This window comes from Coregonus lavaretus (assembly GCF_964263955.1).
Source record: "Coregonus lavaretus genome assembly, chromosome: 2".
NCBI lineage: Eukaryota > Metazoa > Chordata > Actinopteri > Salmoniformes > Salmonidae > Coregonus > Coregonus lavaretus.
Window position 1 is genome coordinate 28,379,156 of NC_139989.1, and position 16,072 is coordinate 28,395,227.

The 16,072-nt window shown below is 43.4% G+C and overlaps 1 protein-coding gene across 1 annotated transcript in view; it reads left to right on the forward strand.

Annotated features, from left to right (window-relative positions):
- LOC311102124 (BTB/POZ domain-containing adapter for CUL3-mediated RhoA degradation protein 1-like) overlaps positions 1-13,764 on the forward strand; it is a 32,458-nt gene extending 18,694 nt beyond the window's left edge. The window contains exons 6-7 of the mRNA XM_084143358.1: positions 585-780; positions 13,451-13,764. Of these exons, the coding sequence (XP_083999484.1) occupies positions 585-780; positions 13,451-13,687 (433 nt within the window). The 3' untranslated portion in view covers positions 13,688-13,764. The remainder of the gene's footprint in view (positions 1-584; positions 781-13,450) is intronic.
- The last annotated feature ends 2,308 nt before the right edge of the window (positions 13,765-16,072 follow it).

Below are 16,072 nucleotides of genomic sequence, written 5' to 3' on the forward strand. Positions count from 1 at the left end.
AGGCGATTGAAACGACCTCCTGCTACATCAAAATCACAGACTCAATCTTGCAAATGTAGGTTTGTTGCATTGAAAATGGCTGATACTATGTTGATTCGATCACTATTCCTACATTAGAAGGAAACGATCTGTTTTAAGGAATGATGTGTAAACTAATGGGGCAACTCTAGTGAAGTTTAGTGAAGTTCAATCTTGCGCGGGCCAGCATTTGTTCTGCGCGGAAGTCCTGAGGGAGTTGCGTGGCCGCGTGCGCGCAGCTTAGAGGGAAAATTGCCCAGGAGTTTGGGTATATCCAATTGGTAGTCGTGTTATAGCTGCTGTTGACTTTATAGGTGATTCCATGCCTAAAGTCTCACTTTTAGCAAGCACTGCCACAATTAAGCTAAGCAACAAAAAAGTTACATTACTTACTGCCTACTCTTAGGCAGTAAGTAATGAGATTTCAGGGTTTCATGTATGTCAGGCATTGTTGCCAAGGGGTGATGCATCTCAAGTCAGGATCTCACGCTCTCTGCATGTGTATGTCGACAATGGTGCTGTGTCTTTGGGATTGACCCAACTCTTTGCTTTTCCCTCTCCTTCAGTAACTCGGACGACAACCTGCTGAAAAACATTGAGCTGTTTGATAAACTGGGGCTGCGCTTCAACGGGCGCGTTCTGTTTGTCAAGGACGTGCTCGGGGACGAGATCTGCTGCTGGTCTTTCTATGGTGAGGGCCGCAAGATCGCCGAGGTGTGCTGCACGTCCATTGTCTATGCCACTGAGAAGAAACAGACCAAAGTAAGCCCAATTAAACCAATTTCACTCAGATCTTCTACAGCTTAAACACTAACATGGAGGCTAGCAACATCAGGGTTTAGGTAAATGCTAGGGTATACAGTGCCTTAAAGTATTTACACCCCTTGACTTTCCACATTTTGCTGTTACAAAGTGGCATTAAAATGGATTTCATTGTAATTTTTTGTCAACAATCTACATAAAGTACTCTCATTTCAAAGTCTAACAAATTCTAACATTTTTAAAACCATTATTGAAAAATAAAACACTATCTTGACTAGATGGATCAATACATGTTAGAATCACCTTTTGGAAGTGATTACAGCTGTGAGTATTTCTGGGTAAGTCGAGCTTTCCACACCTGGATTGTACAACATTTGCCCATTATTATTATTATTTTCAAAGTTCTTCAAGCTCTGTCAAGTTGGTCATTGCTAGACAACCATTTTCAGGTTTGCCATGTATTTTCAAGCAGATTTAAGTCTGTAACTCAGCCACTCAGGAACATTCACTGTCTTGGTAAGCAACTCCAGTGTAGATTTGACCTTGTGTTTTAGGTTATTGTCCTGCTGAAAGGTGAATTCATCTCCCAGTGTCTGGTGGAAAGCAGACTGAACCAGGTTTTCCTGTAGGATTTTACCTGTGCTTAGCTCCATTCTGTTTCTTTTTTTATCCTGAAAAACTCCCCAGTCCTTAACAATTACAAGAATACCGTTAGGGCTGGGCGAGATATAGAATTAATTTGAATATATGTTTTTGCGCGATATTCCAAATGCCTTTATCGCAAGAATAATTATTTTCCTGTTTTTATGAGCATTCATGTCCGCTTGTTCTCATGTTGTCTTTTTGGTCTCGTATCCTTCACTCCTTCTGTGCTGTGTCACTGAGGTATAATAAGAACTGGAGACTGCGTCCAATATGTCTGCCCTTTGTTTTCAAGGTAATGTACTCATGTTCGCATACGCCGATTCATGGACCGTCTATATCCGGGTTGCATCCGGACCAACATCACATGCGCACTAGCGCTCAGTGCACACAGGGAGCAGCATGAACAGCGACGACGTCGTCACGTTATCCAAAAACATGGCAGACATTGGATGAATATAAAATGTTAATATCTTCGGCTGTCAGTGATGGGAAGAAAAATCTGCCTCTGCAATTATTTGAATAATTCAATGGATGTTTTGTGCACAAAGGTGATCACTAAAGTGTCTTATTAGTCTAACTTCTCTATGTGGCCGTCTATGGAAATTGTCTTTCTAGGCCGGGCGTCAGTTAAACTGCAGCACCGACGCAAAACATATAAAGATATATATATAATGATATATAATGGCGCCGGAGGGGATGGCTGCCGTTTGTAACTTGTTTTGTACATAAAGTTGCTGCTACCCTCTCTTATGACCGAAAATAGTTTCTGGACATCAGAACAGCTATTACTCAACTCGAACTGGACGAAGATGTTTTCTTTAATGAGTCCGGCGCGAAGGAAATACTGCTTTCCGGAGACCAGGCCCAAATCCCGGTCATTTGTGTGAAGAAAAGGCGGAGATACAGAGGGAGAAGGTCAGGGTGCCTTGTGAGGATTCAGAGGCGAGTGAGTAAATCGCCACTACCATCGGTTCTATTGGCCAACGTGCAATCACTGGAAAACAAACTCGATGATCTACGGTCGAGACTATCCTACCAACGGGACATTAAAAACTGTAATATCTTATGTTTAACTGAGTCGTGGCTGAACGACGACATGGATAATATAGAGCTGGCTGGGTTTTCCATGCATCGGCAGGAAAGAGCAGCTATGTCTGGTAAGACGAGGGGCGGGGGTGTGTGTCTATTTGTCAATAACTGCTGGTGTGCGATGTCTAATATTAAAGAAGTCTTGAGGTATTGCTCGCCTAAGGTAGAGTACCTCATGATAAGCTGTAGACCACACTATCTACCAAGAGAGTTCTCATCTATATTATTTGTAGCCATCTATTTACCACCACAAACCGATGCTGGCACTAAGACCACACTCAATGAGCTGTATAAGGCCGTAGGCAAACAAGGAAATGCTCATCCAGAAGCGGCGCTCCTAGTGGCCGGGGACTTTAATTTCTACCAGTATGTCACGTGCAACCAGAGGGGAAAAAAACTCTAGACCACCTTTACTCCACACACAGAGAAGCATACAAAGCTCTCCCTCGCCCTCCATTTGGCAAATCTGACCATAATTCTACCCTCCTGCTTACAAGCAAAAACTAAAGCAGGAAGTACCAGTGACTCGCTCAATACGGAAGTGGTCAGATGACGCGGATGCTACGCTACAGGACTGTTTTGCTAGCATAGACTGGAATATGTTCCAGGATTCATCCAATGGCATTGAGGAGTATACCACCTCAGTCACCGGCTGCATTAATGAGTGCATCGACGACGTCGTCCCCACAGTGACCGTACGTACATATCCCAACCAGAAGCCATGGATTACAGGCAACATCCGCACCGAGCTAAAGGCTAGAGCTGCCACTTTCAAGGAGCAGGACACTAATCCGGACACTAATCCGCTATGCCCTCAGATGAACCATCAAATAGGCAAAGCGTCAATACAGGACTAAGATTGAATCCTACTACACTGGCTCTGACACTCGTCGTATGTGGCAGTGCTTGCAAACTATTACGGACTACAAAGGGAAACCCAGCCGCGAGCTGCCCACTGACGCGAGCCTACCAGACGAGCTAAATCACTTCTATGCTCGCTTCGAGGCAAGCAACACTGAAGCATGCATGAGAGCACCAGCTGTTCCGGTAGACTGTGTGTTCACGCTCTCCGTAGCTGATGTGAGCAAGACCTTTAAACAGGTCAACATTCACAAGGCCAGACAGATTACCAGGATGTGTACTCAGAGCATGCGTGGACCAACTGGCAAGGGTCTTCACTGATATTTTCAACCTCTCCCTGACCAAGTCTGTAATACCTTCATGTTTCACACAGACAACCATAGTCCCTGTGCCCAAGAAAGTCACGGTAACCTGCCTAAATGACTACCGACCCGTAGCACTCACGTCGGTAGCCATGAAATGCTTTGAAAGGCTGGTCATGGCTCACATCAATACCATCATCCCGGAAACCCTAGAGCCTCTCCAATTCGCATACCGCCCCAACAGATCCACAGATGACGCAATCTCAATCGCACTCCACACTGCCCTTTCCCACCTGGACAAAAGGAACACCTATGTGAGAATGCTGTTCATTGACTACAGCTCAGCGTTCAACACCATAGTGCCCACAATGCTCATCACTAAGCTAAGGACCCTGGGACTAAACACCTCCCCCTGCAACTGGATCCTGAACTTCCTGACGGGCCACCCCCAGGTGGTAAGGGTAGGCAACAACACATCTACCACACATCTCAACGCCGGGGCCCCTAAGGGGTGCATGCTTAGTCCCCCCACCTGTACTCCCTGTTCACCCACGACTGCGTGGCCAAGCACGACTCCAACACCATCATTAAGTTGGTGGTAGGCCTGATCACCGACAACGATGAGACGGAATGAGTGAGTAGGTGTGTCCAAACTTTTGACTGGTACTGTATATACTAGGCGGTGTCAGAGGAAGGCCCAAAAAATTGTCAAAGACTCCAGTCACCCAAGTCATAGACTGTTCTCTCTGCTACTGCACGGCAAGCGGAGTCGCCCGGAGCGCCAAGTCTAGGTCCAAAAGGCTCCTTAACAGCTTCTACCCCAAAGCTATAAGACTGCTGAACAATTAATCAAATGCCACCCGGTCTATTTACATTGACCCCCCCCCCCTTTGTCCCCCCCCGCTTTGTTTATACACTGCTGCTACTTGCTGTTTATTATCTATGCATAGTCACTTTACCCCTACCTGCATGTACATATTATCTCGACTAACCTGTACCCCCGCACATTGACTCGGTACCGGTACCCCCTGTAAATCATTCACTAAACCCTAAACCTCAACTACATCTTGTAATGAATCATGTGGAAATTGACAAAGTTGAGTTGACTAAACTGCTTGGAGTAACCCTGGATTGTAATCTCTCATGGTCAAAGCATATTGATACAACAGTAGCTAAAATGGGGAGAAGTATGTCCATAATTAAGCGCTGCTCTGCCTTCTTAACAACACTATCAACAAGGCAGGTCCTACAGGCCCTAGTTTTGTCGCACCTAGACTACTGTTCAGTAGTGTGGTCAGGTGCCACAAGGAGGGACTTGGGAAAATTGCAGTTGGCTCAGAACAGGGCAGCACGGCTGGCCCTTAAAAGTACACGGAGAGCTAACATTAATGACATGCATGTTAGTCTCTCCTGGCTTAGAGTGGAAGAGAGATTGACTTCACACTGCTTGTTTTTTTTAAGAGGTGTAGACAAGCTGAATGTACCGAGCTGTCTGTTTGGAATGCTGGCACACCCATGCATACCCCACGAGACATGCCACCAGAGGTCTCTTCACAGTCCCCAAGTCCAGAACAGACTACGGGAAACGCAGAGTACTACATAGAGCCATGACTACATGGAACTCTATTCCACATCATGTAACTCAGTCAAGCAGTAAAATTAGATTTAAAAAACAGATAAAACTACACTTTATGGAAAAGCGTGGACTGTGAAGAGACACACACACACACACAGAGCATTCACAAACACATGCTAACACACACACTCTACACACACACAGTTTAATATTGTTATTTTGCTCTATTATTGATTTTGTATTGTAAATATGTTATGGTAGAGTAGTGTGTAATAAGGTGTTGTGTTATGTATTGTTTTATTGTAGGTAAATTGTGGTTGGACCTCAGGAACAGTAGCTGCTGCCTTGGCAGCCACTAATGGGGATCCGTAATAAATACAAAAAAATACAACAACAATATAGCCTTGTTATTGTTATGTAATTTTATTGTTACTTTTTATTAATTTTTTTACTTTAGTTTATTTAGTAAATATTTTCTTAACTCTGTTTCTTGAACTGCATTGTTGGTTAAGGTCTACACCTCTTGTATTCGGCGCATGTGACAAATAAAATGTGATTTGAAACAGTAGTTGTCTAAACCGTGTTTAAAACAAAATTATACTGAACAAAAAATATAAACTTAACATGCAACACTTTCTAAGATTTTACTGAGTTACAGTTCATATAAGGAAATTAGTCAATTGAAATAAATTCATTAGGCCCTAATCTATTAATTTCACATGACTGGGAATACAGATATGCATCTGTTGGTCACAGATACCTTTAAAAAAAAAAAGTAGAGGCGTGGATCAGAAAACCAGTCAGTATCTGGTGTGACCACCATTTCTCCTTTGCATAGAGTTGATCAGGCCTGTGGAATGTTGTCCCACTCTTCAATGGCTGTGCGAAGTTGCTGGATATTGGCAGAAACTGGAACACGCTGTCGTACACGTCGATCCAGAGCATCCCAAACATGCTCAATGTGTGACATGTCTGGGGCCGTGCATTATCATGCTGAAACATGAGGCGATGGCGGCGGATGAATGGCATGACAATGGGCCTCAGGATCTCGTAACAGTATCTCTGTGCGTTCAAATTGCCATCAATAAAATGCAATTGTTTGTTGTCCGTAGCTTATGTCTGCCCATACCATAACCCCACTGCCACCATGGGGCACTCTGTTCACAACGATGACGTCCACAAACCGCTCGCCCACACGAATGCAATACACGTGGTCTGCGGTTGTGAGGAAGGTTGGACGTATTGCTCAATTTTCTAAAATGACGTTGGCGGCAGCTTATAATAATAATAATAATAATAATCTATGGTAGAGAAATGAACATCCAATTATCTGGCAACAGCTCTGGTGGACATTCCTGCAGTCAGCATGCCAATTGCACACACCCTCAACTTGAGACATCTGTGGCATTGTGTTGTGACAAAACTGCACATTTTAGAGTAGCCTTTTATTGTACCCAGCACAAGGTGCACCTGTGTAATGATTGTGCTGTTTAATCAGCTTCTTGATATGCCACACCTGTCAGGGGGATGAAATATCTTGGCAAAGGAGAAATGCTCACTAACAGGGATGTAAACAAATTTGATCACAAATTTGAGAGAATTAAGCTTTTTGTGCATATGGAACATTTCTGGGATGTTTTTTTCAGCTCATGAAACGTAGGACCAAAACTTTACATGTTGCAGTACCAGTCAAAAGTTTTGTCACTCCTACTCATTCAAGGGTTTTTCTTTATTTTTACAATTTTACTATGAAATAACATATATGGAATCATGTAGTAACCAAAAAAGTGTTAAACAAATATTTTATTTGAGATTCTTCAAATAGCCACCCTTTGCCTTGACAGCTTTGCACACTCTTGCCATTCTCTCAACCAGCTTAACCTGGAATGCTTTTCCAACAGTCTTGATTAAGTTCCCACATATGCTGAGCACTTGTTGGCTGCTTTTCCTTCACTCTGCCGTCTGACTCATCCCAAACCATCTCAATTGGGTTGAGGTCGGGGGATTGTGGAGGCCAGATCATCTGATGCAGCACTCCATCACTCTCCTTCTTGGTAAAATAGCCCTTACAAAGCCTGGGGGTGTGTTGGGTCATTGTCATGTTGAAAAACAAATGATAGTCCCACTAAGCCCAAACCTGATGGGATGGCGTATCGCTGCAGAATGCTGTGGTAGCCATGCTGGGTAAGTGTGCCTTAAATTCTAAATAAATCACAGACATTGTCACCAGCAAAGCACCCCCACACCATAACACCTCCTCCTCCATGCTTTACGGTGGGAACTACACATGCAGAGATTATCCGTTCACCCACACTGCGTCTCACAAAGACACAGCGGTTTGAACCATAAATCTCCAATTTGGACTCCAGACCAAAGGACACATTTCCACTGGTTTAATGTACATTGCTAGTGTTTCTTGGTCCAAGCAGGTCTCTTCTTATTATTGGTGTCCTTTAGTAGTGGTTTCTTTGCAGCAATTCGACCATGAAGGCCTGATCCACTCAGTCCCCTCTGAACAGTTGATGTGTCTGTTACTTGAACTCTGTGAAGCATTTATTTGGGCTGCAATTTTTGAGGCTGGTAACTTCAATTAACTTATCCTCTGCAGCAGAGTTAACTCTGGGTCTTCCTTTCCTGTGGCGGTCCTCATGAGAGCCAGTTTCATCATAGCGCTTGATGGTTTTTGCGACTGCACTTGAAGAAACTTTTAAAGTTCTTGACATTTTCTGGATTGACTGACCTTCATGTCTTAAAGTAATGATGGTCTTTTACCAAATGGGGCTATCTTCTGTATACCCCGCCTACCTTGTCACAACACAACTGATTGGCTCAAACGCATTAAGAAGGAAATAATTTCCACTATTTAACTTTTAAGAAGGCACACCTGTTAATTGAAATGCATTCCAGGGAGGCAGGTAGCTTAGTGGTTAAGAGCGTTATGCCAGTAACCGAAAGGTCGCTGGTTCTAATCCCCAAGCTGACTAGGTGAAAAATCTGTCTGTGCCCTTGAGCAAGGCACTTAACCCTAATTGCTCCTGTAAGTCGCTCTGGATAAGAGCGTCTGCTAAATGACTAAAATGTAAATGTACCTCATGAAGCTGGTTGAGAGAATGCCAAGAGTGTGCAAAGGGTGGCTATTTGAAGAATTTATATTTAACACTTTTTTGGTTACTACATGATTCCATATGTGTTATTTCATAGTTTTGATGTCTTCACTATTAATCTACAATGTTATTTTAAAAAATATGTTTTATGAAGAAAAACCCTTAAATGTGTAGGTGTCCAAACTTTTGACTGGTAGTGTGTGTGTGTGTGTGTGTGTGTGTGTAGTTGAAGTCGGAAGTTTACATAAACCTTAGCCAAATACATTTAAACTCAGTTTTTCACAATTCCTGACATTTAATCCTAGTAAAAATTCCCTGTTTTAGGTCAGTTAGGATCACAACTTTTATTTTAAGAATGTGAACTATCAGAATAATAGTAGAGAGTGATTTAATTTCAGCTTTTATTTCTTTCATCACATTCCCAGTGGGTCAGAAGTTTACGTACACTCAATTAGTATTTGGTAGCATTGCCTTTAAATTGTTTAACTTGGGTCAAACGTTTCGGGTAGCCTTCCACAAGCTTCCCACAATAAGTTAGGTGAATTTTGGCCCATACCTCCTGACAGAGCTGGTGTAACTGAGTCAGGTTTGTAGGCCTCCTTGCTCGCACAAGCTTTTTCAGTTCTGCCAACAAATGTTCTATAGGTTTGAGGTCAGGGCTTTGTGATGGCCACTCCAATACCTTGACTTTGTTGTCCTTAAGCCATTCTGCCACAACTTTGGAAGTATGCTTGGGGTCATTGTCCATTTGGAAGACCCATTTGCGACCAAGCTTTAACTTCCTGACTGATGTCTTGAAATGTTGCTTCAATATATCCACATAATTTTCCTTCCTCATGATGCCATCTATTTTGTGAAGTGCACCAGTCCATCCTGCAGCAAAGCACCCCCACAGCATGATGCTGCCACCCCCGTGCTTCACGTTTGGGATGGTGTTCTTCGGCTTGCAAGCCACCCCCTTTTCCCTCCAAACATAACGTTGGTCATTATGGCCAAACAGTTCTATTTTTGTTTCATCAGACCAGAGGACATTTCTCCAAAAAGTATGATCTTTGTCCCCATGTGCAGTTACAAACCGTAGTCTGGCTTTTTTATGGCGGTTTTTGGAACAGTGGCTGCTTCTTTGCTGAGCATCCTTTCAGGTTATGTCGATATAGGACTCAGTTTTACTGTGGATATAGATACTTTTGTACCTGTTTCCTCCAGCATCTTCACAAGGTCCTTTGCTGTTGTTCTGGGATTGATTTGCACTTTTCGCACCAAAGTACGTTAATCTCTAGGAGACAGAACGCACCTCCTTCCTGAGCGGTATGACGGCTGCGTGGTCCCATGGTGTTTGTACTTGCGTACTATTGTTTGTACAGATGAATGTGGTACCTTCAGGCGTTTGGAAATTGCTCCCAAGGATGAACCAGACTTGTGGAGGTCTACAATTTTTTTGGCTTTCTTTTGATTTTCCCATGATGTCAAGCAAAGAGGCACTGTGTTTGAAGGTAGGCCTTGAAATACATCCACAGGTACACCTCCAATTGACTCAAAGTATGTCAATTAGCCTATCAGAAGCTTCTAAAGCCATGACATCATTTTCTGGAATATTCCAAGCTGTTTAAAGGCACAGTCAACTTAGTGTATGTAAACTTCTGACCCACTGGAATTGTGATACAATTAATTATAAGTGACATAATCTGTCTGTAAACAATTGTTGGAAAAATTACTTGTGTCATGCACAAAGTAGATGTCCTAACCGACTTGCCAAAACTATATAGTTTCTATATATGGAAATTGGCAGCTCGTTCTCATTCTGAGAAATAAGCTAGGCTACTTGATTTCAACATCTGAACAAAGTGGACAGGCTAGCATGCTGTTCAAACAGTTGGAGATGGACAGAAGGGTGTGTTCATAACAGTTCAACTGTTATTCCCTGTTAGCTAGCAAATAGATCCAAGTTCGCTAAACTTGAAATATAACAATTCCTATAAAGATGAGCTGGCTACTCACTAGCACATGGGCTTTTGCTTACGAGATTGTTTATGAGACTTGTGTTAATTTTCTATAATGCCTGCTACAAGAAGTGAATCTGCATTATGCATGGTTCTGGTTATATTTGTAACAAAGAGGGCATTTTCATAGACTTGAAAGACAGATCAGTGATTATTTCAAAAAAGCAGGTTAAACTATTTTGATAAAATAATTACTCTATTATTGGGTCTTTATTTTACCAGGTAAGTTGAATGAACACATTCTCATACACAACAACAACCTGGGGAATAGTTACAGGGGAGAGGAGGGGGTATGAATGAGCCAATTGGAAGCTGGGGATTATTAGATGGCCATGATGGTATGAGGGCAAGATTTGGGAATTTAGCCAGGACACCGGGGTTAACACCCCTACTCTTACAGTAAATGCCATGGGATCTCTAGTGACCAGAGAGTCAAGACACCCATTTAACGTCCAATCCGAAAGACCCACCCTACACAGGGCAATGTCCTCATTCACTGCCCTGGGGCATTAGGATTTATTTTTTGTACCAGAGGAAAGTGTGCCTCCTACTGGCCCTCCAACACCACTTCCAGCAGCATCTGCTCTCCCATCCAGGGACTGACCAGGACCAACCCTGCTTAGCTTCAGAGGCAAGCCAGCAATGGGACGCAGGGTGGTATGCTGCTGGCTTATATTTAGCCTAGATATAATTTCACAAGCCCTGAATTCATTAGATTATTGCTGACTGTTTGAAATGCAGGGTATTTGACCATTATTTGTACAGAAAGCTTTAGACCAAACATGGAGAAAAAAAATCTAGATACACTATATATTCAAAAGCATGTGGACATCCCTTCAAATTAGTGGCTTCGGCTATTTCAGCCACACCCATTGCTGACAGGTGTATACAATCGAGAACACATACATGTAATCTCCATAGACAAACATTGGCAGTAGAATGGCCTTACTGAAGAGCTCAGTAACTTTGAAAGTGGCAACGTCATAGGATGCCACCTTACCAACAAGTCAGTTCGTCACATTTCTGCCCTGCTAGAGCTGCCCCGGTCAACTGTAAGTGCTGTTATTGTGAAGTGGTAATGTCTTGGAGCAACAACAGCTCAGCCACGAAGTGTTAGGCCACACAAGCTCACAGAACAGGACCGCTGAAGCGCACAGCGCGTAAAAATGGTCTGTCCTCGGTTGCAACACTCACTACTGAGTTCCAAACTGCCTCTGGAAGCAACGTCAGCACAAGAACTGTTCGTCGGGAGCTTCATGAAATGGCTTTCCATGGCCGAGCAGCCGCACACAAGCCTAAGATCACCATGCGCAATGGCAAGCGTTGGTTGGAGTGGTGTAAAGCTCGACGCCATTGGACTCTGGAGCAGTGGAAATGCGTTCTCTGGAGTGATGAATCACGCTTCACCATCTGGCAGTCCGATGGACAAATCTGGGTTTGGAGGATGCCAGGAGAACGCTACCTGCCCGACTGCATAGTGCCTTCTGTAATGTTTGGTGAAGGAGGATTAATGGTCTGGGGCTGTTTTTCATGGTTTGGGCTAAGACCCTTAGTTCCAGTGAAGGGAAATCTTAACGCTACAGCATACAATGACATTCTAGACGATTCTGTGCTTCCAACTTTGTGGCAACAGTTTGGGGAAGGCCATTTCCTGTTTCAGCATCACAATGCCCCTGTGCACAAAGCGAGGTCCATACAGAAATTGTTAGTCGAGATTGGTTTGGAAGGACTTGACTGGCCTGCACAGAGCCCTGACCTCAACCCCATCGAACATCTATGGGATGAATTGGATTCCCGACTGCGAGCCAGGCCTAATCGCCCAACATCAGTGCCCGACCTCACTAATGCGCTGAATGGAAGCAAGTCCCCGCAGCAAAGTTCCAACATCTAGTGGAAAGCCTTCCTAGAAGAGTGCAGGCTGTTATAGCAGCAAATGGCGGACTAACTCCATATTAATGCCCATGATTTTGGAAGGAATGTTCCACGAGCAGGTGTCCACATACTTTTCGTCATGCAGTGTATATCGTGAATCGGCCATAAGTTAGAAAAAAAATATCGCCCAGCCCTAATACCCATAACATGATGTAGCCAGCAGTATGCTTGAAAATATGGAGAGTGGTACTCTGTAATGTGTTGTATTGGATTTGCCCCAAACGTAACAATTTGTATTCAGGACACAAAGTAAAGTGCTTTACACATTTTTTTTTAAGTGTCACTTTAGTGCCTTGTTGCAAACAGGATGCATGGTTTGGAATATTTTTATTCTATACAAGCTTCCTCCTTTTCACTCGGTCAATTAGGTTCGTATTGTGGAGTAACTCTAATGTTGTTGATCCATCCTCAGTTTTCTCCTATTACAGCCAGTAATATTTGGACTCTTGGTGAAATCCCTGAGCGGTTTCCTTCCTCTCCGGCAACTGATTTAGGAAGGACTCCTGTATCTTTGTAGTGACTGGGTGTATTGATACAACATCCAAAGTGTAATTCACTTCACCATGCTCAAAGGGATATTCAATGTCTGCTTTTTTTCTTTCTTTTTTTTCCACCCATCTACCAATAGGTGACCTTATTTGTAAGGCATTGGAAAACCTCCCTGGTCTTTGTGGTTGAATCTGTTTGAATGTCACTGCTCGACTGAGGGACCTTACAGATAATTGTGTGTGTGGGGTAGAGAGATGAGGTAGTCATTCAAAAATCATGTTAAACACTTATTGCACACAGAGTCCATGCAACGTGTGAGACTTGTTAAGCACATTTTTACTCCTGAACTTATTTAGGCTTGCCATAACAAATGGGTTGAACACTTATTGACTGAAGACATTTCAGCTTTAAAAAAAATAATAATAATAATAATAATTCCACTTTGACATTATGGGGCATTGTATGTATTCCAGTGACCAAAACATCTAAATGTAATCGATTTTAAATTCTGTCTGTAAAAAGTCAAGGGGTGTGAATACTTTTTGAAGACACTATCATGGTATTCAATACTCAATTGGTATATGATAGCAGGCACTTAAATATAGAATTTTACAATGTATGCTACCCATTCTTTGCCTCCCTGTATGTCCTGCTCTTCCTTCTCCCTGTCAGGTGGAGTTTCCTGAAGCGCGCATCTTTGAGGAGACCCTCAACATCCTCATCTATGAGAATGGGCGTGGTTCTGGCCCGGGAGGCGTGGCCCTTTTGGAGTCATCATCGCCGGGGGCCAGCCAATCCGAGGAGGAGGGGGCCAGCGCAGGGGACCGAAGGGTGAGGAGGATCCACGTGAGGAGGCACATCATGCACGACGAGCGAGGACACGGCCAACAGACTGTGTATAAGGACTGAGAAAAAATAATTAACTGTGGGGGTAAGAGAGGATGAAGAGAGGGAGATAGCGGCAGGGTAAAGATACAGGTTGTTTGGCGGCGGGGTGTTTGCATGGAGAGGTTAGGGTTGATGTTTAGTAGGGGGGGTGGGACAGGTTCTTATATAAGGAAGGAGGTGTGGGACTTCGGAGATGCTCATTACCAAGGACTGCTATATATATATATATATATATATATATATATATATATATATATATAGCAGTCCTTGGTAATACTTTTTTTTGCATGATCGGAAAACAAAGGTGGGACTATTACACTAATCAACGTGCACACGTTGGGGAGAAGGGTAGGGAGAATTGGACCACAGCATAGGTCTGCAAATACCTAAGGGCTAGTTGGGGCTTTCTCCCGACCAGGCTTGGGTGGTGGTAATGTGACTGGAAGATGGAGGTTCAACTAAGGTACTTTAACTCTGCACTAAAAGGGAAATGGGAGGGTGGAGTGGGGTGGTGATAGTAGGTTAGAGGAAACGTGACTGCTGAGCATCTGCTGGATGTTTATTCCTTTTGAATTGATTACTGTTGTATTTGTCTCTGTATTTATTATTTATTATTTTATGTTAATTTTACCCTTTTTTATATAACTTTAAATACATTATTTATTATTTATTCTGTATAGATGTCGGTGGGGATTGTGTGAGTGTTGAGGTGCTGATCTGATATGATGTCTTGACCAGTTTACGCACTGATCGCTTTCTGAACCGACACTTGATGCCATGCTCATCCAATATGTTGAGGCAATGTCACGAATGGCCATGTCATGTTTAACGGCCATGTGAGTTCATGTTGACACATTGACGTGCTAAACCATTTTTTAATATTTTTGTCCATGATGCTACCGTGCCTAATTGAAACAGGATTTCATGTTGGGTCTGATGTTGAAATCAGGCTTTATGTGGCTCTCTAAAAATCATTTTGATTAAGTCTTTGTATTCAATTTGGTACATACAGTGAGGGAAAAAAGTATTTGATCCCCTGCTGATTTTGTACGTTTGCCCACTGACAAAGACATGATCAGTCTATAATTTTAATGGTAGGTTTATTTGAACAGTGAGAGACAGAATAACAACAACAAAACCCAGAAAAACGCATGTCAGAAATGTTATAAATTGATTTGCATTTTAATGAGGGAAATATGTATTTGACCCCTCTGCAAAACATGACTTAGTACTTGGTGGCAAAACCCTTGTTGGCAATCACAGAGGTCAGATGTTTCTTGTAGTTGGCCACCAGGTTTGCACACATCTCAGGAGGGATTTTGTTCCACTCCTCTTTGCAGATCTTCTCCAAGTCATTAAGGTTTCGAGCCTGACGTTTGGCAACTCGAACCTTCAGCTCCCTCCACATATTTTCTATGGGATTAAGGTCTGGAGACTGGCTAGGCCACTCCAGGACCTTAATGTGCTTCTTCTTGAGCCACTCCTTTGTTGCCTTGGCCGTGTGTTTTGGGTCATTGTCATGCTGGAATACCCATCCACGACCCATTTTCAATGCCCTGGCTGAGGGAAGGAGCTTCTCACCAAAGATTTGACGGTACATGGCCCCGTCCATCGTCCCTTCGATGCGGTGAAGTTGTCCTGTCCCCTTAGCAGAAAAACACCCCCAAAGCGTAATGTTTCCACCTCCATGTTTGACGGTGGGGATGGTGTTCTTGGGGTCATAGGCAGCATTCCTCCTCCTCCAAACACGGCGAGTTGAGTTGATGCCAAAGAGCTCGATTTTGGTCTAATCTGACCACAACACTTTCACCCAGTTCTCCTCTGAATCATTCAGATATTCATTGCAAACTTCAGACAGGCCTGTATATGTGCTTTCTTGAGCAGGTGGACCTTGCGGGCGCTGCAGGATTTCAGTCCTTCACGGCGTAGTGTGTTACCAATTGTTTTCTTGGTGACTATGGTCCCAGCTGCCTTGAGATCATTGACAAGATCCTCCCGTGTAGTTCTGGGCTGATTCCTCACCGTTCTCATGATCATTGCAACTCCACGAGGTGAGATCTTGCATGGAGCCCCAGGCCGAGGGAGATTGACAGTTATTTTGTGTTTCTTTCATTTGAGAATAATCGCACCAACTGTTGTCACCTTCTCACCAAGCTGCTTGGCGATGGTCTTGTAGCCCATTCCAGCCTTGTGTAGGTCTACAATCTTGGAGAGCTCTTTGGTCTTGGCCATGGTGGAGAGTTTGGAATCTGATTGATTGATTGCTTCTGTGGACAGGTGTCTTTTTATACAGGTAACAAGCTGAGATTAGGAGCACTCCCTTTAAGAGTGTGCTCCTAATCTCAGCACGTTACCTGTATAAAAGACACCTGGCAGCCAGAAATCTTTCTGATTTGAGAGGGGGTC